This window comes from Pseudopodoces humilis, chromosome 5 (assembly GCF_049639895.1).
Source record: "Pseudopodoces humilis isolate 2021_Gansu_Grassland_sample_001 chromosome 5, ASM4963989v1, whole genome shotgun sequence".
In the NCBI taxonomy this organism is placed as follows: domain Eukaryota; kingdom Metazoa; phylum Chordata; class Aves; order Passeriformes; family Paridae; genus Pseudopodoces; species Pseudopodoces humilis.
In genome coordinates this window covers 43,958,523-43,982,024 of record NC_142204.1, presented here as the reverse complement: position 1 = coordinate 43,982,024, position 23,502 = coordinate 43,958,523, and the positions used below count along the sequence as shown (strand labels likewise).

General features: G+C 38.7%; 1 protein-coding gene across 1 annotated transcript in view; it reads right to left on the bottom strand.

The window, feature by feature from the left end:
• The window catches only part of NELL2 (neural EGFL like 2), a 136,198-nt gene that overhangs the window by 24,991 nt on the left and 87,705 nt on the right, over nt 1-23,502 (bottom strand). Inside the window, exons 14-15 of the mRNA XM_005519293.3 lie at nt 14,132-14,254; nt 11,578-11,673 (exon numbers count right to left, since the gene is read on the bottom strand). Of these exons, the coding sequence (XP_005519350.1) occupies nt 11,578-11,673; nt 14,132-14,254 (219 nt within the window). The remainder of the gene's footprint in view (nt 1-11,577; nt 11,674-14,131; nt 14,255-23,502) is intronic.

Here is a 23,502-nt window from a genome sequence, read left to right as displayed (position 1 = left end):
ACCTCCCTTTCAAACATTGCTGCCATGTAAAAGTATCTGATCTGCAGAACTCTGGCTTTCCTCTTTGCTTGCTGCAGATCTCATTTGTTTGCTCTCAAAGACAAGTTTTAAAACCCTTTTTTCTATAATAAAATAGCCATTTTTGAATATGTCCTCCTTGAAGGTCAAAGGGTTCTTTTAGGTTTTACAAAACCTAGTTCACTGTACTTCTCACTGGCAGACAATATGCTATAAACCCCACCATGTTTTCTCTCAGTTATTGGCATATTTAACAGAGGGGCAAGGGAAGAAGGAATGAGATGACCTACATCTTATCTGCACTTCTGCTACTGTCTTCTTATGCAAACTTTGTCACCTACTGAATTCTCCTCATGTGGCTTGAATCCAAATCTGTAAAATGGGGAGAAAGTGCTCCTACCTTGCCCTTTCTCTCCCACCTGCTTTATTTGGTAGCACAGATAGATCACAGAAATCACAAGGACAGCAATTGTCTGTATTGGGCTGGTGTTATTTAATGCCTTCATTAATGACAGGGATGAAGGGATCGAGTGCACCCTCATCAAGTTTGCAGATGACCCCAAGCTGAGTGGTGCAGATGACACACCTGAAGGATGGGATGCCATCCAGAGGGACCTGGACAGGCTTGAGAACTGGGCCTGTGGGAATCTCATGAGGTTTAACAAGGCCAAGTGCAAGGTGCTGCACCTGGATGGGGCAAACCCTGGTATGGGCACAGGCTGGGGATGAACAGATCAGAGCAGCCCTGCTGAGAAGGACTTGGGGGAGCTGGTGGAGGAGAGGCTGGACATGACCCAGAAAGCCAAGCACATCCTGGGCTGCATGAAAAGAGACATGATTAGACAGCCAAGGGAGGTGATTCTGCCCCTCCACTCTGGAGAGACCCCACCTGCAGTGCTGCATCCAGCTCTAGGGTCCCCACCACAGGGAGGACATTGGCCTGCTGGAATGAGTCCAGAGGAGATCCAACAAGGTGATTAGAGGGATGAAGCACTTCTCCTATGAGGAAAAGCTGGAAGAATTTGAATTGTTCACTCAGGAAAAGAGAGTTCAGGGTAACCTAATTGTGGCCTTACAGTACCGGAAGGGAATTTAAAGAAAAGATTGGACAAGACTATTCAAAAAGGGCATGTAGTGACAGGACAAAGGGGAATGGCTTGAAAACTGAGGGTAGGTCTGAATTAGATATTAGGAAGAAGCTATTTACTATCAGGGTGGTGAGGCTCTGGAAGAGGTTTCCCAGAGAAGTTGTGGATGCCCATTCCTGGAGGTGTTCAAGGCCAGGTTGGACAGAACTCTGAGCAACCTGGTATAGGGAAAAGTGTCCCTGCCAATGGCAAAGGGGCTGGAACTATATGGTCTTAAAGGTCCCTCCTAATCTAAATCATTGTATGTTTTTGTGATACTGTGGTTGAAGTCTTGCATTATTTGTTTCAGACAAATCTCACAATGTAGACCACATGTGGTTTTTTGTAGAATAATAGCCCCCATACAGTTTTGCTGCCCTCTAACGGTGTTTGATTTTTATGGATACTTGAAATACTAATTTGATATAGCACCAGCACCAGCCATTAACTTCATATTATTATACATTTTCAAGGAATATATTTGGAGAAAGAGAAGAGCAGGAAGTTGCTTTGTACACAAACACGATGAGTTTCAGAATCTCCCAAATGGCTTATCTATACCATTTATGTCAAGTTTACAACCCATCCAGTGGCTGCACATCCATTTTTCTGTAGTCTTAATTAATACTTGGAACATTGTTAACATAGAGCATTCCTTGCTGGAAAGGCACAATCTCCAGGGGTTAGCTGAACACAGTTTTTCTGAGATTGCCAATCATGCTTTCTTTTTCTGTTTTGAACTTCCCCTTATTACTAAATATAAAGACTTGGCTTTTATTGGAACATAGTTGGCTGAAGTGTGCTGAAATTATTAATTATAATAACAACTGAAATTACAATAATTAATGATTTGCTAGATTTTTACCAATATTGAGAAATTTGGAGTATTATTTCTCTTTTCAGCAACAGTCCTTCCTGAATCTAAACTTGGACTGTAATCATCACAGACTCAGGTTTCTATGCTTGTTTCTGAATAAAAAACTTCAAATCTATTAATTTTTATCATGAGGAAAAAACATCATGGAGAAGGGTTTCAGCAGAAACTGTGCTGTAGTTTATGGTACTCTCTGTGAAGGATCTTCCAAATTCTTTTGAGCTGGAGAATAAATTTTAAGCACTTCATGCCCTTCAGACTAATGAATGGAGAATGGAGAAGACAAAGGGAACAGGATGCTATGTTGGGTTTGCATGGCCAGGTTCTGTAAGGCAGGGAGGCTGCTGTGAGAAGCTGCCAGAAGGTTCCCCTGTGTCCAACAGAGCCAATGCCAGCCAGCTCCAAGATGGACCTGCCACTGGCCAAGCCCATGCTGGAACAGTGCATTTATAAATAGGGGGGAAAGTCACAGCACAATTAACTACTTGTATAGCTTATCAACAGAACAGAAGCTGGAAGGATGATGGCTCCTAACCTCATCATTTATGTAAGGCTTATCATGAGGAGTACAGGAACAAAAATACAGGAACCAAAAGCACTCTCTGCTCTAGAGCAGCTAAATGAGATTTTTCAGAAACTTTCTAGGAATATCAGATTTGACAGTACAAATTAGGCCTGTCTGCCTGGAACAGTCATGCTCTGTGAGTGACCCTATTTCTCCCTATTTATCCCCAGTCAGGAACAGATACAGATACTGTGTCCTATGCACTACATCAGGAAACTGCATTAACCAGAAGCATGTAAGCAGTACAGAAGTACAAATTCCTAGAATTACTGTTCTGAGAAACTATTTCTTTGAAACTGAGGCAAGTAAAAAAAATATAATTTCCAGGCTCTGAAAGGACTGGGTGACACCACCAAGGCATTGGATTAGATACTTCATGGGAGCACAGTTCAGTATTTGAGTCATTGCTTTTATGCGCATACAGTGCCTAAGTAGCTACTATATACAGTAGTTCAGAAGGTAAAATTTAATCGTTTTCACCGTGGGCAACATGAAAATTATAGTAAACTGACTGTGCAAATTACTGTGTTGATTTTAGCCTACTCCTTACAAGCTATTGTTTAAATTTCAAAAGTCACCTTATATTTTGAAAGCATTAAAAAGTTTTTCAACCACAAGGAAAGCAGTAATGTTATCAATCAGATGACTGATACATTGCCATGGCTTTGTAAGGAAATACCTCATACAGTCATATCCTGCTAACCTCTCTTCAAGTCACCAAAAAAATTCTACCCAAGAATGCTTGTTTCACACTGCATAACTGTAGTTCAGTGACAGGACTGCAGAACACAAATTACATACTCAAAATTCATTATTAGGGTTCCATATCAACTTACTGGAAATTTATCATAGTGACATTTTAGTCTAAGTTAGAACTAGTCACTATGCTTAAAGAAGACAGAATTTGATGTTATAGGATTCTTCCCATAAATTTGCTCATAATTCTACTATCTGCTTTTCCTATGGGCAACACTAAAAACACCAGTTATATGCATTACCTCAATAAACCGAGGCTAGATCAAACACTGTTTTAGCTTCTGAAATAAGTACCTGATATGCAACATAGCCATCTTTGAGAAGGGTAAGAGTCTCATGAAGACTACCCATTACACAGCCTGTGCAAGCTGAGTAGTGACTTTATGTACCAGAGATGCAAGTTATAAAGCATGTTTCAACATCCTCAGCACAACCATGACATTATTTTTAGCAGCTGGGTCCTGTCTCTTTCTGCTGAAATGGAAATCACAGAAGATATTAATTGAATGCAGGTGTAATTCAGAAGAGTTTTAATTTCAGAGATTCAGCTCCCAAGGATAAAAACCACAGATAGATATTTACTGTTAAAGTTTAAGCTAAGCATGGTTAAACAGGATACTGAGAACTCTGTGTTTTCATCTACATTTAAGCTATGGCTAGAAAGGCGAAACCTCTGAACCCAACAGGCCACATATCCAAATTTCAACAGGGCAGGAAGCTAGGAGACTTGCCAAGGAAATGGAGAGCACTTGGAAGTACCCAAAGAAGAAAAATGGCAGTGATTCCCCAGTGCTATGGCAACAAAGTCCAGCAATGAGCTGGACACGTAGTTCCAGCATCTCTCCTTTCCCACCCCTAACCACAGCCAGGGCTCTGGGTTACACAGACCTGACACTAAAGCCTCAGTGCTGCTGCAGGGCAATAGTGGCATGCAGCTCAATAGCAGCATGCAGCTCAGCATCCAAGCTGGATGGCTGGATGTCAACTACTTGCAAGGCACAATTGAGCTTCTTTGGGCTCTGTCCTGGGCAAATGTTGGTGGGGTTTTTTTGTTTTGTTTTTTGGGGGTTTTTTTGCCTACACCAAAGGAAAAGTTTATAATAGCCCACAAACTTTTAAAATTACTGTACCTGAAATGCCAGATTTCAGTAACTCCAGAGGCCTGACTTTCAGAACATAATGAATTCCTATGGCACATTGGCATCTATCAAAATGTTTTATGCTGCAAATCATGCTTAAGAACTATTTGTTTGCATAAGTTTTTTCCAGACTCTATAGAGTAGCTCAACTTTCTCTTATTTCCATGAATAGAAGTCAGATCCCTAATGTAAACAAAACATTCCCTGACAAAAGTAGCATTTAACTTCTACATTTCAAACTCAGGAGCCCAAAACCAGGAGCCTAAATACCCAAGACATCAAATTCCAAACAAGTCAAGTGGATTATGAAAATGAATGAAACAGGGGAGGTGTTCTCTTCTTGCTTTGGGCAGTCCATGCCTATGCTGCCTTTACATTCATTCCACTTCTCTGGCTCCCTTCTTTTGTTTGTTCCTTCATTAAACCCCCCAGTAATCCCTTAAGGTGTTCAGAATGAAAATATTAACTCTAATATGCTTTCTGCTCAAAGAGTTTGTCATTATACTCATCTACCCCAGGACACAAAAACTACTTCTCCTGCTACACTGTGAAGGGCAAACCTCTTATTCTAGCTTTGTGCAGGACCTTGCACACTTATACCTCAAATTTGAGCCTTTTGGTATTATTGTTATGAATCCAAATCTGTTATCAGTAATTTAAAACTGAGCAAATGGCAGATTCCTGAGTTGCTCAAAAAGTTTTGACTGTGATACTCTCACAGCTTACGGATACTGTAGCCAAGAATTCTTAAGAATTCTGCCAAAAGTAATTTTGGTTCTTATAGCCTTGGTTCAAACTCTATAGCCTTCAAATACCCTTTGTGTCACTGCTTTACCTCCAGAGTCTACCTGGCCACAAAATGATTGTGGTTGTTTTAACTGAACACAAGGATCGAGACCTTAAATGGAAGCAGTTCTCTTGTCCTGCTAAAAGTACTAAAACACTTCATTTTTGTAAGCTCAGCCAAGTTAACAAGCTCTCCAGTTACTTTGACAAAATCTTCTTTTCTAATACCAATAAAACATTTTTCCTAATAACTGGGAAATCATAATTAGAAGATTTTCATGAGCTTTCTTTGAAATAGGAATAATAATAGTCTTTAATAACCTGAGGTCTGTTATTATTAGGGTCAGTGCACATGAACAAATTAATTGGGATTTGCTGAGAAGAGTAATAGTCATGCATGTTAATTATTTAGCTTATATAGAAATTAGCACAAAACTGACAAGATCTGATCTATAACAATTATTTATCAAAATCATTTGTCTTGGTAATATTTCAGTATTTTGAACCACAAATGTTACAAGAATTTGTTTTAGCAACATCCCTTGAGGGGGAAGTTTTACATACATGGAAAAGAAAAAGGAAAAAATGCAGAGACCCAAATAATATCTTTTCCTTGATTTTGGCTATTTCTGATAGGAGCTCAGGTAAGAGAGTGTCATCTCACCTTCATCCATCACTCACCATTTTTTTTCATAAATTCAGTTACACCTTTAATTAAGCCAAATGTTAGTAATAATGTATGGCTGAATTAATGTAGAATCTGCAAGCTAAAATTTTTCTCAGTTGTTGTTTTCAAAGGTAACAGCTTTGTCTGCCAGTTTATTTTCAGCAGCTTGAACATGGATTGTTCAAGTAACAGGTGGACATGATTCCTGCAATAACCAAGGAAAATTCATTAGCAGGAAATTCAAATAGCAGAAAATAATCCAAAAACTTGCAGCCACCTGTTAACAGAAACTACATTAAAACACTACTAGCAGCAATACTCTGCTTTTTGATGTCATGCATAATAAAAAGCTGTCCATAGGAATACTCAAGGCACAAAACAACAGTGGAAACTCAGAAAAAGAAGCTGACAAGCAGCAAAAAATGCAGTAATCTTGTGTGCATACACTAGTAGATATGTATTTACAGTAGGAGAACAAATCCATTCTTAATGCTTTGTCACCAAAATAAAGGAGTGGCAGTAACATCAAGCAAATCTAACAAAGTCATCCTGATCTGAGTTCTATAATATGACATACTTCAAATACAATTTAAGACAGCACTTAAAAATGTCAATTGAAGAATTCATAATTTTGCAATTAAAGAAGACAGTATTAAGTCACGTATTTTGAAAAAGTTTACCAGGCACAAATACTTTTAGATTTGCTTTGTAGTCTCACCTCTACACTGCATAAGCTGCTCTACTTGATAAACTGCTGGCGTGCCTTTTAAGACTTAAAAAAATTTTAATATATAAACCCCACCTTCCTAAACCAATGAATACATTCTCACTATGAATAATGTCTCAATCCATATCCTTTGGGAGGAGACACAGAAATTCTCCCACTAATTTTTGTGACCTGATGACTTTTAGTCTCATTTTTATGGCTTAATACCAATTTCTTTAAAAAGGTAGTATGGGCTGATATATCTGCATATGATTCTTCCATCTGCTGCCTCATTCCACTGATCAATTTCCACAGGGCACAGGTCATGATGAATCTAAAGGACTCCCAACAAATCATTCAAAGGTGTTGTAGCAGCTCTGTGCTCTGTTAACTGTGAGACAGTCCACAGTGAATGCAGCACACTGAAATGGCCGACCAGCAGCAACAGTTGATTCTCCTTCTTATGTTTCCAAAAGAAATGAGACTACTACTGACACCCCAGAAGTACAATTTTGGAAGCAAAATTTGTACACAATCATTCTGACTTACACAGGACTTCACTTCTCTTTGCAAAAGCTGCACTGAGTTTGGGTTGCACAGGCAGAACCTAAGCATGGACAGCATCAGCCCTCTCAGGCTTTGGGAGAAATATAGAACGTAGAGAATATAGAAATATAGATACTGATGATGATATGCAAGGATGGGTTTTGGAAAGCAAATTCTACACAGTGAGGTGCTCAATGCCTTCTTCACTTTGGTCTTTATAGATAAGAATTGCATTCAGGTGTCCCAGGTCACCAAGACCAGTGGAAAATTCTGTCTGAAGCAAGAGAAATCTACCCATAGTGGAGAAGGATCAACATCTAAATAAGTTGGGAAAATACACAGGTCAATCAAACCTGACTGGTTGCACCCAGGAGTGCTGAGGAATCTGGGTCATGTCACACTTGAGGCCAACCTCAATTGTCTTTGAAAGGTCATGATGACTGAAAGAAGCTCCTCAGAACTGGAAGAAATCAAATATCCTTCATATCTTTGAAAAAGGCAAGGATCTGAGGAACTACAGATTAGTCAGCCTCACCTCCCCACCTGAGAAGATGATGGTATCCTCTAAACAGATTAAGGACAAGAACATAATTTGTAACAGTGAACACTGATTTATGAAGAGGAAATCATGCCTGACCAAACTGATAGCCTTCTAAAGATGACTAGGTTTGATGAACAGGAGAAGTGCAGTGTATGTTGGTTATCTTAGTAAGGTTTTTTGTTACTCACATAACATCCTGAGACAAGCTAAAAAGTGCAGGCTAAATAAATGGACAGTGAGATAGACTGAAAACCTGCTGAGTGCCCAGCATCAGAGAGATCTGATCAGCTATACAATATCCATTTGGAGATTATCAACATCCAATCAACATCCACCTGGGAAAACACCAGGTACTGGGCCAGAACTGCTTAACATCTGGACAATAAGGCAGAGAACACCCACAGCATGTTTTCAGATGATACAAAATTTAGAGGAGAAGTTGGTACACCAGATAGTTTTACTGAGGGTGAGAGAGTTTCTATTCAGAGGGATCTCAGCAGGCTGGAGAAACAGACCACTGGGAATATCTTCAAGTTCAGAGGGAAACGCAAAGTCCTACAAGTATTAAGAAACAACCTCAGGCACCAGGAGAGCAGTGGAAAAGCTACTTGACAGAAAACAATCTGGAGATGCTGGTGGACATGGGCTGAACATGAAGCAGCATTGTGTACTTGTAGCAAAGGTGGCCAACAGCCTCCAGGAGCTGCATTGGGAAGAGGATTGCCAGCAGGTCACAGGACATGATGGTGCCCCCCTGTTTCATGTTATTAGGATCCTCTCTGGAGTGCTGGATCTTGCACCGTACTCCCTAGTACAGGAGAGACATGGAGCAAATCCAGTGCAGAGCTATGAGGACGATTAATGAGGCAGAGCATCTGTCTTACCAGGTGAGGCTAATAGAGTTGAGATGTTCAGCCAGGAAATGAAAAGGCTGAGGGGAAACTTATCAATGTCTATAAATACCTAACAGCATTGAAGGAAGCTAGAAACTCTCAGTTGTGTCCAGAAAAGGGACTAGGGGAATAGCAAATTTCATGTGAACATAATGAAAAGAATTTGTTTGTACTCTGAGGATGATTGAACAATGGAAATGGTTGCCCAGAGAACTTGTGGAGTCTCCAACCCTGAAAACACTCCAAGTCCAACAGGGCACAGTCTTGTATGCGAGCTGTAGAAGCCATCTGTATCTGACCCTGCTCTGAGCAGAGGTATTAGACAAGATGGTCCCTTCCAACTTCATCCTTTCTTTTCTATGATTCTGAGAAATTATTTAAGTAGAACTCTTAAAACACTTTTTACAGAAGGAAACAGTAAGAACTGATTATTGCATTTTCTAGGTTATTGCTGGGTTATGGATTCAATCTCCTGCTAATTAATTCATAGGTTCAGCAGCTGCTGAAAATGTCTACATAACTATATATTTTAAGTTAAAATCACAAGATACTTCAATAAGCAGTTTTAAAATACGTGTAGCATAAACAGAAATAAGTGATGTGCAATTTTAAAACAGATTTGACACCTTTACATCAATCCTCCTCCTTCTCTGTATGTGATCCAAATGGAAGATATCTGCCTAGAGAAGATTGCATCACCTTTGTAGATATAGAGACAGTTCAAAGGCAAGCTTCCAGCATAAATTATTTGTAGTACGAACATCTTGAAACATTTCAAGCCTAACGAGAACTACCTTCAGAAAACTCTGCTGCATTCACTATGAGTGAATGTGTACTGTTTGAAGCCCCAGATTTCTTTTATGGCTGTATACAGCACCATTTTTCTGACAGTGCACTCTCAGAAAAAAAAAATCAGCTTTTACTCTTTACCCACCAGATAGTTCTTCCATGCCACTCTGATCATATTTCATTCTGTATGTTTCAAAGCCATGCACAAGTAGATGACAATCCTACTCTGCATATCAGTCTCCACATGAGGTGACCAGATCTGTGCTCCTGTGGGTGACCTCTAGCATTATTTATTTCTACTGTTTCCATAGGAAAAAAAATATCATGTTCAATAGAAATTAAACTGGAGGAGAGAATCTTCTCCTCAAAAAACTGAGCTATGAAATTGGTTTGGGGCTGGCAAATTGGCTCCACATCATAGCAGCATTTTCACTAGCTATGTTGTATCAGGTCACCACCATACTAACCTGATGTTAAAGATTGAGGTCAGGTATTTAGAAAGGCATAAGATGAGCTCCAAGCCTCTACCTGCCTCTCTATATGCTTCCTGAAGGGCAGGAAGGATGGGAAGTTAGGCCAGCAGTTCAGATTCTTTTGAAGGACATTTGGGGCTGAATGCAGTTAATCTAACTAAAGTTAGCTTAAGGTACTTGAATTTACTGGATTGAGGACTGAGTGACCCTGGATTGTCCTATGAAGAAGGGAGCACAGACAGGACTTCCAGGGTCAATTCTGAAAAGCTAGTAAAACCTCTCTTTGACAGTGGCTGTTAACTATAAAAGGAGATTAAACAAATATGCTTTTCGTCTACACATTTTAGATAGGAGTATAAAGCTGCAGAAGATGATTATGCACTTTGAAACTATACATGTTGTATTTAGTTGAGAGCAGGAATAGTTCAAGGAGTGTGTAAGACAGCTGTTACTAAAACGAATTAATTGTTTTAATACTTGAGCATTATCTTAGCATACAATTTATTCCAAGCAGTGTGACAATGGAGAGACCTTGGTGCCCTGTACTATGGTATTTGCAGTCTGTAAAATACATATAAGATACTTACACAATAAATAATGAGCAATACTTGAAAACCTGCTCTTCTAACATTGTTTTAGAAATAGATGAACAATTAGGATGCTCCTTTTCTTTCATGTGCTCTGTGGGAATATCTGCTCAAGTACAGAAGAATGAAAGCAACCACATTTCTCACCTCTCAAATAGACCAGATAATACAGAATTCAGACTGGTCTGTGTTTTTCATTAAACTGGATATGTTTACAAGTCAGATGAAAGCAATACTTGCTCAAATGACCTCCTTCCTACTGTTTGGAAGATTTATTAAAGGCAATATAGAACAGCAACAATAGTCAATCATAGGTGGCAGACTGCCCTTTTATTAGGCATACTGAAGCCAATTAATCTAAGCAAGCTTTCTCTCTTTACCTCCTGGAGGCAAGTATGCTTAGAATGCATTTAAAAATTCTGCAGCAATAAATAAAGGTGCTGAAGCTATTCATTTGAACTTTGAAAAATTATTTACAGGCACTTGAGATGCTAAGAATTAACATTCTACATCCTCTGCTGGGCAATATAATTTGATTAGATCCAAGACTTAAAAGATAAAGTTCTAAAACAAAGTCTTGTGGTACTGCCATCCTCAGGAGTAGCAGGGGAAGATAAAGGAATGCTTGTGAAAGGAGGTAAAAGCAGTAGGAACACTGTTTCTACTGTAGCAGTAGAAACCTGCCCTGACAGAGTAAAGTAACCTGGGTTAATCACAAGTCTTCAAATAACGTTGCAAATGAAGGTGGTTACTGAACCAGGAACACAGAAGTAATCAGTTACTTGAATTTATTTCCAGATGTCAGATTATCTGTTTTTTATATGAGACACCAAAGGCCATTTGAGGTGAAAAGCAAGTCCATAATAATCTTATTAATTATGAAACATCAAAACCCAAGATGTCTTAATTCATGTTCTAATTTTTGCAGTCCATGTGGTTCTAATTAGAATTGCTGTAATATATTCTCTTGGGAAGCCTTTAAGAAAAGTGAGTAACATTTTAGTGGCAGTTTTCTCTTTCAGGGTACAAACTTTAATTCTCCTTTATTCTTGGATTACTTCAAACATCCTCCATGGATTATCTTCATTGTAAATTAAGTTATAATCTTACCAGTTTCACAGCTGGGCCCAGTGAAGCCTTGTGGGCAGGCACACACGTTGGAAGCAATACAGGCTCCTCCATTCCTACACCCGTCTTTGCAAAATGCTGCAAAATGCAAAATCACAGTATGTGGGTAAGAGGGTCACACTCAGCAATCCCGCAGGTGAACTCAGTCTCTGCTAGCAGGCTGGCACAGAGCGCCGTCCATGCGGCATGGAGCGCAGAGACTGCCTTCTCCTAAGGACAGAGGTCACAAAGAGATGGTTTATGGCCCCCCTGCCTCACTGCCAGATGGGCTGACAAGCTACAGGAGGAGATTAGAGTAAATCATCTGAAGACAACAGCTCCCATATGTGCTCCTTCCCATGCACTGGGAAGCAGTGAAAGACAACATCTTCCCTTGGAACAGACTCTTCCTGGGGCAGTGCTGGTCTGCTCTGCTGCCCAAACAAAGGCCTGAACATTACAGGCACAACTGAGTATTAAACTGTCTGGCTACCTCAGTCCTTTATGAAGTAATTTAATAGAAACGGTAAAAATACTAATTTTGTCTCATGGGATTCTGAAGAACTTCAAAACTTTTAGCATTTACAGCTTAAAGTCAATCCTTAGGTTTGTTCTTTGGCATGACGTGCTTATATATTTTGGTGTAGTATTCTCCAGAAGTGTTCGCTTTAAAGTGCCGCTTCTGTGGACTGAGAAATGCAACCACCTCTGATTGAAAACATAGTAGCTGTTAGTTGCTCTGATTGCATCTGCAATATGGAACTGGAAATGTTCTGGCCAGAAGAAACTATAGGTGAAACTAGACAGATGGAAGTTACAACCAACACACAGAGTTGCTTCGGGGCACTGGTCTGGCCCTGCACTCGTAACCAGCCAGAGGTGCCAAGCTTTGGTTTGCAGCCGCTCTGTGTAACAGCACCACTGATGAGGCCTTATGGCTCATCTGAGAGAAAAATGTTACAGATTTGAGCTATCCAGCTCTCAGTTTTGAGACACCAGCCTTTGGTGTGAGACCACTGCCACTGAGACATCTAAGCTTCCTGCCCCAGGGGTACATGGTGCACAGGACAGCAGCTGGCAGCACAGTGCATGAAAAGCTGGCAAAGGCATGGGGACAAGAGGGTGCATCCAGGTCCCTTTGAAGGACACCGGCATCCAAGCCAGGGCTGAAGAGAAGTGCATTTCTCAGATTTCAATGCACAGGCTGGGAGCTTTCTCCTGCTTGTTGTCTTCTCAGTATTGAGGAGGGAGGGCAGGGATATACTTTTCTTTCACAGTGAGGCCAGGTGCACTCTGAATTGTCAGATCTGCAGTCAGAGCTCTTACTCAGAAGAGCTGACACAGTGCTGTAGGGTTATACACCTTCTCTTTGACCCAAAGAAATCTTTTGTAGCTGACTCACCTCCAGCAGAATAATTTGGGACTACTACCAAGCACAGCACAGGAATGAGTTGTGCTCTTCTGAAAGAAGATGGCCTGGGTTTAAACCTCATCAGGATAAGACTTTCTTCTCATTCCCCAGAGAGCCCAGCACAAAAGGATATATTTGCTGACATGTCTCCCTCTACTCATGTGTTTGACTGGAAGTGAACCAGGCTGCCATGTTTCACAAAGAGCTTGTCTTTGGAATATATAGAAAAATTGTACTGCTAACAGGTGATGGAATAACTAGTGCTAAGACCTTAATCATACTTAGCAATTAAAGAAATTCTGGGTTGCTTAGATTTGGCAACAGACAGCAGCAGAAGGCATCTATGTGACATTACCAATGTTATCTCTGGACCCTTAGATTCTGACATCTAAGAGATCAAGATCACCGAGGCACAACCTCAAGGAGCACTGGGAATGATATTGCTGCATCTGTCCCACTTCTCATGTCTGAGCTCATTCCCCTACAGCTACACTACTTGTGTTTTCAAGCATTCTCAATATATATCCTCTGCTCACAGCATGAGATCTTCCAAGGATTTGGGCCCAACTACCAAGTATAATTTCTTCTGATGTGAAATGCAACAGGAATAAAAGCAGCATTGCACCTCTGGGAAAGCATCCTTTTAAGACTAGAAATTTAAGTTCTAATGTTTAGCAATGAATCAGAATGTTAGAAAACATGACACCACCTCACTTGTAGTAAAGGTTTCGTGTGCCCACTTCCACTGTTTTTCTCACTTACAGCAAGACATACCAAACAATTTTTAGTTCATCCAAGTAAAACAGCAAGTCACTGACCATGGACAGTGCAAATCTGACAATGTTTTCACAGACATAACTTTCTTAACTGAAGGCTTCCTTGAATGGCGTATCATATATAGAAACTGCTGACACAAAAAAATGAAACATAACTACTTTGGATTTTAGAGCCTACTATCTATGTATGCATCACCATTAAATTACTGCAAACTGCCAAAAGCAAAGCCAGTGTATATGTGCCTGTGAAGATCATACAGGTGCAGGACCCAAGTGTCTAGCCTGGCATTTTGTCTGTCTCATCCGAGGCAAATGACCAGAATTGCATCAACTATGACAGAGCATCTCATTCAAGTTTCCAGCAGCTTACCTTTGCAGATGGTACCATTTCCTGTGTAGCCCGGCTTGCAGACGCAGTTGTGCCCGCCCACGGTGTTGAAACAGAGCGCGTTTTCATCACAGTTGTGCTGGTTTGTTACACATTCGTCATGCTCTGAAAAGGGAAACAAGAATGGGATGATCCTGAATTTTTAAAACCTCAATGAAATAGGAGCTTTGTATAGGTTTCCAGATTAAAAAGAGAGAAACACAGTACTATTTTCTGGCAATAGGGCTATGGGAATATGTAACCATGGGATAGCCAAGGTATCTATTTTTATCACAGACTAGTATGTGATAACTGCACTGCAGCATAATTCCACTTTCATTAACAGGGAGCCACCATCATTACACTTTCTATGTGGGCTACAGTATTCTCATAAACATTTGCTGAAGAGCTGGCTAGCATACTGAAAATCCATATGCAACTTGTACTGTATAATTTATTCATGCAGGTTTATCTTATGAGGGATTCTTAGGGTTTCCTTCAGAAAGCTGACTAATGGTGCCAGACACATGCTCCAAAACTGCAAAAGGCATGGGTAGCAGAAGGCAGGTCTTCAAAGTGCAGCCCGTGTTTTCCCTCCCTTCAGCCCATACAAAGTGCTTTATTTAGATGAAACAAATAACCTGAAAACAGAGGTCTGCCTGCTTTAAAAGGGATTTCTAGCACGGTACGTCCTAGCACCAGAGTGTGATTGATGAGACTCCTCAGTCTGGTGAGTAGGACATACTAGGAAATATCCCTTTTGGGAATAAATTAACAGTCTGGAGAATGTGATTTTGTGCTGACTTGCAATGCACTACTTAATCCATAAAAAACAAAACCAACATTGCTTAAGTATTTAGGTTACAGAACATTTTAATATTTCAGTTTGTGATTTTTAAGAAATGGTATATGGAATCTTATTTTAAGATGTCCTAAAATGTCATTTCAAAATGATACATGAAAGGTTCCATTATTTTCAAAATGCAGTATCTTAGTCTGTAGGCGTCAAAATAAAATGCTTCCATCTTCTGGAAATATCTTGAATTTTTGTTAAATCAACAGCATTCATCTACCTACCCACATATAATTTCAGAGCCCTGAAATTTAGATCTCAGGAAAACCAGCTGTTTGGAGAACATAAAGACATCTAATTTTAATCAGCACACATGGACTAAGCCACATGTGAAGCTTTCATAGCCATCATTCTGCTCAGATTTTAGTGATTTTTATTAGTACAGCTTAGACCAGTTCCAGCTATTTAGCACAAGTCTTAAATCTGGAATCAGATGCTCTTTCTTCCCCCATTTTGAGGGGGAAGACTGCTCCGAATCTTCCTCCATATAAATAATGTCTGCACATATCCCACTGAGTTGTCAGGAAAATTAATTTCTTAACATTTGCAAATCACTATGGAAATTTTCAGCTTGCTATTTCAATAGTGGCCATAAACTGTAGGAGTATAAAACTGGCAGAATGGCACATATCCAATCCATCAGGAGAGGTAAATTTTCCTCCAGTAATGGCAAGGACTTGTTGTTGAAAATGGGGAAATATTCACCTCAATGTAACTAATAAATTTTAAATGCTACACAAGTTTAGTTTTATTTTTGTGGGTTTGCTGTTGTTGGAGTGTTTATTTGTTTGGTTTTTAATAACATTAACCTAACATCCCTCTTCTAAACAAGGAGTTGTGTCTCTTGTATAACTAATCATGCTCTCTTCAACCCTCACTGGATTCAGCAGAGCACAAGCTGCAGGCCTCTACCCTCCAGCATGAGATTTAATTACTTTGCTCTCAGCATGAATAACTAAAATTGTTATTGTTCACCAAATGATCCAGCCACTCTAAAATCCACTTAACAATATTTGACTCTGACCTCCTAACAGTGAAATTTCTTATGCTGGCTGAAACAGTACTTTATATGAAACCACTCTATAATAGAAAAATAAAGCAAGGGTCGTGCAAATTAGGTAAAAAAAAAGGTATAATCTATATTGTAAAAGTATCCTGGCTTTCTTATTTTCTGTTAACATTATGATATTATTTAAATATGGTTTTTGTTTAAAAATTATTAATTATTTTGTAATTTTTAAATAGCACACAAGAAGAAAATAACTATGGGAATGCATGAAACATATTCAGCAGGCCAAAATATCCTGCAAAATGGTATCTCAGGAGGAAGAGTCCCTACAACAATACATCACACTTGTAAACTCAGCTGAAATAACTACATTTGACAAATTAAGTATCATGCTCAAAGAGGAAGCACAGTCATCCATCTTATGCATTAGGAATGCAGAAGCACCCCGGCACCTACAGCAGCTCTTAACGAGGAAAAAGAGTATATTGGAGGGCAGCAGGCGTTTGCAGACTGCCACAGTAAGAGGAAGAGCTCTATGTGTGTGGCTGGAGCAGATCTGAAAGCCCACCAAGGTTTGCAGGACCAGAGCCATTTGCACAGATGTATGTCCTTCATATAAAGAGATGACTGCCACGTTTGAGTATGCCTTCCTAACATTTACTCTCTCGGGGGTAAGAAAAACTTATATCTTTCAAGATGGATTTTTTTCCTTAAAGCATACAATATCAATGAAATTAATTTTCCATCAGCTAAATAACAGGACTTGGATGCAAAGGTAATATGCCTGGTATTCTACTCTATGTAAGCTTTGAGGTTTCTTATCCTCCTTTAAGAAAGTTCATGGAGGATGCTTCTGTAAAAACTGTATTGAAACAGCCATCACTTCTTCTGTGGTTATCTGCTCAAACGTTAGGTCTATTTTTATTGAAATCACATATTACTGACTCATGAAAAATTCATGGTCTGATAAATGATTCCTGGATTGAAGTTTACATGTCACTTTTAGAAGGAAAATGTTTCAGAGTAAGGAGAAGATCTGTGATTCAATTAAAGGAGATTTTTAGATGATTGGACTGCAAAAAAATCAGAAAAAAATGGAACAGTGTGTTTTACAATCCATCTGTTTCTCTGTATCACCTGATCTTAGTTTCAATAATATACTTAAAACCATTTAAACACAGTGTTTCTTCATATTGCTTTCTACAGTGACACCTAACAGAGCAGACAGCTTGCACTTCAGAAGTGGCTCTTTTTTGGACTGATTACGTGGTTGAACTACATCTGAATACATCCTGTACATAAACCATGTCACTACATCTACTCCTTCAGCATTTGGCACACTATCCACACCAATTCAAAGAGACCACCAGAAACAGGTTTATCACTAGTGATAGCAAGACAGATTGTTCAGCTTTGTTAAAACAGAAATACTTATTATTAATAGAAAGGGTAGTGTTCTGTTCATAATTCTTCATTAATTCATGCTTGTCACTTTGGTTTCTTTTTTAAATAAAACACTTGGAAAAGTGTTTAAAAGAAAAAGAGAAAATTGCAGAGCCTGAGCTGAGCAATCTTAAATACCAAATCAGAAACTGCAGAAGCAGATAAGACCATGCATTATAAAAAAGCAAAAAAAGCAATTTATAAAAGAATCATTAAAAGAGAACCTGCAGTATGGTTTTTAAGTTCAAAAACCAGTTTAGAAACATTATTTGACTAATTTAGAAATGTTAAAATTTTATTTCTTAAGGCCATTTATTTCAAAAATCTTTAGAAATCACATGACACATTTAATGAATGTTCCATACTTATTTCACTGCACACCATAATGAATACAGGAACAAGCCAGGTACAATAATATTACAGATGCAAAGAAAAAAAATATTTTTCCAGAGAAATTTTAGTGATTTACCAACCTGAACTTGCATAAACCTCTTGTACAAAGACCAACTGCATCAGTTGCAATGATGAATTCTAAAGCTTTATTATCTAATATATCTGAAATCCATTTTGCACTGTTCAGTACTCATGTGTCAGGCTCAACAGTGTAAAAATTAATAATATCTCTGTTCTGGGAATCAAATGAAGCTTTAAATACTCTACTTATATTGACTAAACTATCTCTGAAATGAGATCCTTCTAGACAGAGAAAAAATTTTAACTCCAAAATTCCCTATTGCCTCATAGTAATAACAACAGTAACAGTAAGTGCACATGAATGTCTCATTAAATAGTTCTTACAACACAGACAACTTCAAAAGGCAGAAATTATGTGAGGATGTAACTGATTTACTTTTGCATATTTGTGTGTGCAAATACATTGTATACACAGACAAATATATATATATATATACATACATATCTATATATAGAGGCACATACAGTAAAAATCAAGAATTCTATTTTATTCTGGTTTATTTTGAAATACTATTTCAGAATATTCCATATTGCTTGCTTGAGAAAAACTTTACTTCAGAAGGTATCTAGGGTGAAGTATTGCATCCTACAAAGTGAGACTGGTGCCAAATAGATCAGGACCCACTAGATGCTGTAATGCATCTCAATGCAATGACAGCTGGGGACCTGTCTTACCAAATGTGTTATCTGTGCAGAGATTTTTGCTGAACTTAGTAAAATTTAACATGTCCACAAGGTGTGGCACCTGTCTCCTCATCTGCACTATACAACATCAACCCCTATCCTTCCTACCATGTATGTTATGATTAAAAATAAATGTCTGTATAGCATTTCCTACATGCATACTGCAAGCCTTCCCAATACTTGCCTTGTGTATCCAAATTCTGCAGAGGTCTAAAAAAAATAAATAATCATAATCCAATCCAATAGCAATGATGACTGAGTTGCATCCCTTGCTTAGGGATGAATAATATGCCAGCAGTTTTCCTGAACCATCCATTTAACAGCACTGGAAAATAAGACCTGAGGTCATCTTTAAGGTGCAGAAATGCATGTAAGTTCCCAAAAATATAAATAGAATACATCCCTGCAACTGTAATCTTGTAACATGATGCAACAGATATTCATTGCTGAGTGAAGAACTTGTGAACCCAGAATAAATAAAAATCATTTAAATAAAGAGAATATATTAGGTATTTTCCCTTTTTCCACATTCAAGAATTGAAATTACTTTTGCCTTCTGTCTCCTTCTCATTGATTTGGTATAGAGCTACCGAACCATGATGACCAGCTGGCCATCTGATGTGGCAGTGACAACAGATAAGATTTACTTATTTATTGAATTATCAATAGCCAACACACTTAAATGCCCACTTGCAGCTTACCTTAATTACAAGGGGATTTTCCCCCACCTATAGTTCATGTACAAGACAAAAATTAGTAGCGATTATATGTGTAATATGGAAGACTTATTCCATTAAGATCATTTGAGAAGTGGCAGATGGTTAATCTCTTTAAGACTTCATATTAACTCATTTAAACTCTAATTGGCAGAGTTAATTTAAATCACAGTATATGCACACTCTTTTTAAAGAGCAAATGCTGTAAATTTATTGAACTATTTGCTGGAAAGTGTCCAAAGAAGGGCACTGAAACTGGTAAACAGACCAGAGAACAAATCTTATGAGGAGTGTCTGAGGGAACTGGGATTGTTTAGCCTGAAGGAGGCCCAGAAGGACCTTCTCTACAACCACCTGACAGGAAACTGTACACAGGTGAGGGATCAGTCTTGTCTCCAAAGCAGCAGGACAAGAGAAGTTGGCCTCAATTTGTGCTTGGAGATTTAGATTGAATACTACAAAAATATTCTTCACTGTAAGGGCTGTCAAGCACTGGAACAGGCTGCCCAAGTGTTTGAGTGACCATCCCTGGAGGCATCTAAAGACATATATATGTGGCACTTAGGGACATAGTTCAGTGGTGGACTTCCCAGTGTTGGCTTGGACTTAAAGGCCTTTTCCAACCTAAAAGAATCTACAATTTTATATTTTCCATACATTTATGTTAAAATTTTTGATTGGTGTTCCTCAATTAATTTTTTCTATATATATTTCTTAATTTAAGTGCAAAATAGAACCTGTGTTTTAATTACTCATAGGGTTACCATCACATAGTTTGCCCTTAGTTAATGCTTGAGTCATTAATTATTAACAACCATCAGCAGCTTCAGTTCAAAGCTGGGGACAGCAAAAGCCAGGTCTACAAGAGTGTTTCCTGCTAATCCTGTTACTTGACTGATTTTGATATTCATCTACTCCCATATATCCATGCTGTTCTTGATCCTCATTTTCTAATTCTTTCTTCAGTGTAGCCATAAATGATGATTTCTGTAGAGCAGCTGCTTGTTCCCTCCCCAAGCAGGATCAGGGAGAGAATCGGAAGGGCAAAAGCCAGAAAATTCATTGTTTGAGATAAAGACAGTTTAATAGAGAAAGCAAAGGCTGCACACGTAAGCAAAGCAAAACCAGGGGTTAACTCCCTGCAATGGCAGGCAGGTGCTCAGCCAGCTCCAGGAGAGCAGGGCCCCATCACATGTAATGCTTACTGGGGAAGACAAACCCCATCACTCCAAATGTTCCCCTCTCCCTCCTCCTTCCCCACACTGGATCCACTGAGCATGATGTCACACGGTCTGGGATCTCCCTGTGGTCAGTTTGGGTCACCTGTCCTGGCTGTGTCTCCTCCAAACCCCCCAGGCACCCCCAGTCTCCTCCCCAGAGTGGCAGTTCAAAGAACAGGAAAGGCCTTGGCTCTGTGTAAGCCCTGCTCAGCAAAAACAAAAACATCTCTATATTATCAACCCTGAGCTTATCATAAATCTAAAACATAGCCCCAGACCAGCTACTATGAAGAAAATTAACACTACCCCAACTGAACCCAGAACATCTATATTCAGAACTTTCCTACTTTTTTCTTTTAATTATGTAGAAAATAAAAATAGCTCTGGCATGCACATGGTTCTAGTCTCAAGGTCTGTTTTAGAGATCAACCTGTTTGTGAGATGTTGTTTCTGTTGGCAATTGTTTAGTCCATTGTTGTTCTTCATTAACTCATCCAGATCTCTTTTCTCTCTTCCAGCTATTAGCTTATTTACTTATTCTATATTTGGTGTTAATATAGTAAAAAAGGGAAAATAAGGCAACTGTAAGGAAACTTTAGGAAGAAAATCTCCTTGGGGATACACGTGAAATCCAGTGTTCCTTTTCATATCCATATGAAAATTTAAAAAAAGCTCCAGAACTGCATCCTAGTTATACTACTAAGAAAATATAAAAAGCAATCTATATTACTGGCAATTACTGATGTGGGATTAAAAGTAACTGAAAAAACAACAGACTTTCATCTGAAGAAAATTATTTTGCACACCAAAGCCTACAAGAAGTGCACACTTTTTTTCCTATCCTTTGATTTTTGAGACTTTTTTCTTTGCAAAAATCTCTTTTCTTTACTTTTTGGTTGTTCCTGTTCTGGATTTTCCTCCTAGACTTATGGAATACATGACTCCTACTTTTAAGTCCTTTTGAATTCTCCATTAGTAATTCAAAATTCTATAGCTCTAATAATGAATTTTATGGCTCTAAACAAGATAAACTCTCATCTAGGACTCAACTTGAAAAGGTTAACACAACTTAAATGCTGACCAGTCCACATTTTGTGTGGGATCTACACACCAAGAAGTCTGTGCCAAGATCTCTTGCAACACTGGGAAGACAAAGATATACTAAGTAATTTCAGACCAAAAAAGACAAGTTGATGGATAAAATACATATTTTGTGGCAGACCTATGCTTATTTCCTCCATCTTCTTCTGTAGCTCTTCATCAAATCACTTAGACTTTGATAAAACCCACCTAAGATTCTTCTTCCTCAAAATGTGTTTTGTAATTTCCAATTTCATGGAATAATACATATTTTCACAAAGTACACTCCTCTAATGGAGGTTTCTATTGCAATATTAATCAGTGTTACTCCACGTAACATCCTGTGAATTTTTATACTTTTCAATCAGTGAGGCAGAGTAAATATATTGAAGAATATTTTGCCCGACAGCTAATGTTAAAAATTATTTAATTTCTCTCCACTTTCTTTCAACGTCTGCCATTTTCTATATTCCATCTTTAACAGAAGAGTTTAAGAGATGGATTTTCTAAAGCATTTAGCAGAGACTCAACTGTTTCCCCTAAAGGAACGTCTGTAACTCCGACTAATTACAATGGCAGGACTGTAGCATAAATGAAAAATTATTTTGAAAATCCCACCTTAAGAGATTTCAGTCTAGACTTTGACAAGGACCTTGTCACCCACTTCTTTTTTGCCTTAATTCAAAATGATCTCTTAATATCTTTTACCAGGGACATTTTAAAATAAGGTTTCTATATTTTAAAAGGTATTTCATTGTATACACTTTCTAGACTTTCTCCACAGATTCATCTATTTTTTCTCTTTTTTTTTCTTTAAATCTAGGCAGATGCCCTACTTATTTCTAGATAAATCTTAATTTCAACTTTAATTGTATACAAAACCTCCCAGACATTTATGATAAACTGAAACTTTCAAAATCTTGTTATGTGGTAGAAAGTGATAACAATAGCAAATTCTGCATCTCTCATGGTGCTCCCTACCTTATTACTAGTAGAACAACCAGACTAAAGCTGCAAATACAATTTCCTCAGCCAGTGGAAAAATGTTCATTTTAGTTCTTCTAATTCCAAACCTTTTTATTTACTGCTTCCTTACTAAAAGGCTCCACATTATAACAAGTCTGCCACTAGTAATAGGTACCTGTTGGATGTTTGGCCTCCCTCCCACACATATTCCTGTTACACAAATAAAAGCTGTAAAGCAACCTGACTGCTGTTGAGGCTGGTAACTTGCTGCCTGTTCTCATACTTCATTAGTAGCAACTAAGAGATTACCCACATGCCCACAAGGCTCCATAAAAGTGCCCACCTCTGCACACTTTCTCAGCACAAAGTTAATAGAAGGTGGATATGCACAAAGTGGTAGAAGAAAGGTGTCTCAGCAATCAAAACTGCCAGAGAACAGTAATGTTCTCAAAACTCTCTAGAAACAGCTGGTGCTGCTTTATTCTTTTAGACCAGGGTTTGTCAACACATTTCAGGGGTTTCTGGAAAGTCAGTTACATTACAGCACCATTACCTAAGTCAGCACTTGTCTGGCAAAGAAAATGAGAGGCACCACAGTGGTGGATGAAATGCTGCTGCTGCTTTGATCCTGCTTTTGTCTACAGGAATCTGGAGCAACTTGCCTACACCAGAAATGTTAGGAAACAAATGGGCTTTTTTTCTTTCTTCTCATGCAGCAGAGACATTCTTAATGCATGAAGTTGTTCCTCTCATTTTCCTGGCAGTGGTGTGACCAAGACACTCAGATCACTCACTGTATATCAAGGACAGCACTATTTTTGATGAGACAAGATGCTCGAGCTCTCTAGGGAGAGGAGGCCTTCTTTAAAGTGTTGTTCACCTGATTTTTAAGAGAGTTCTCTACTAGAAGATGGGGAGAAAGTTACGCT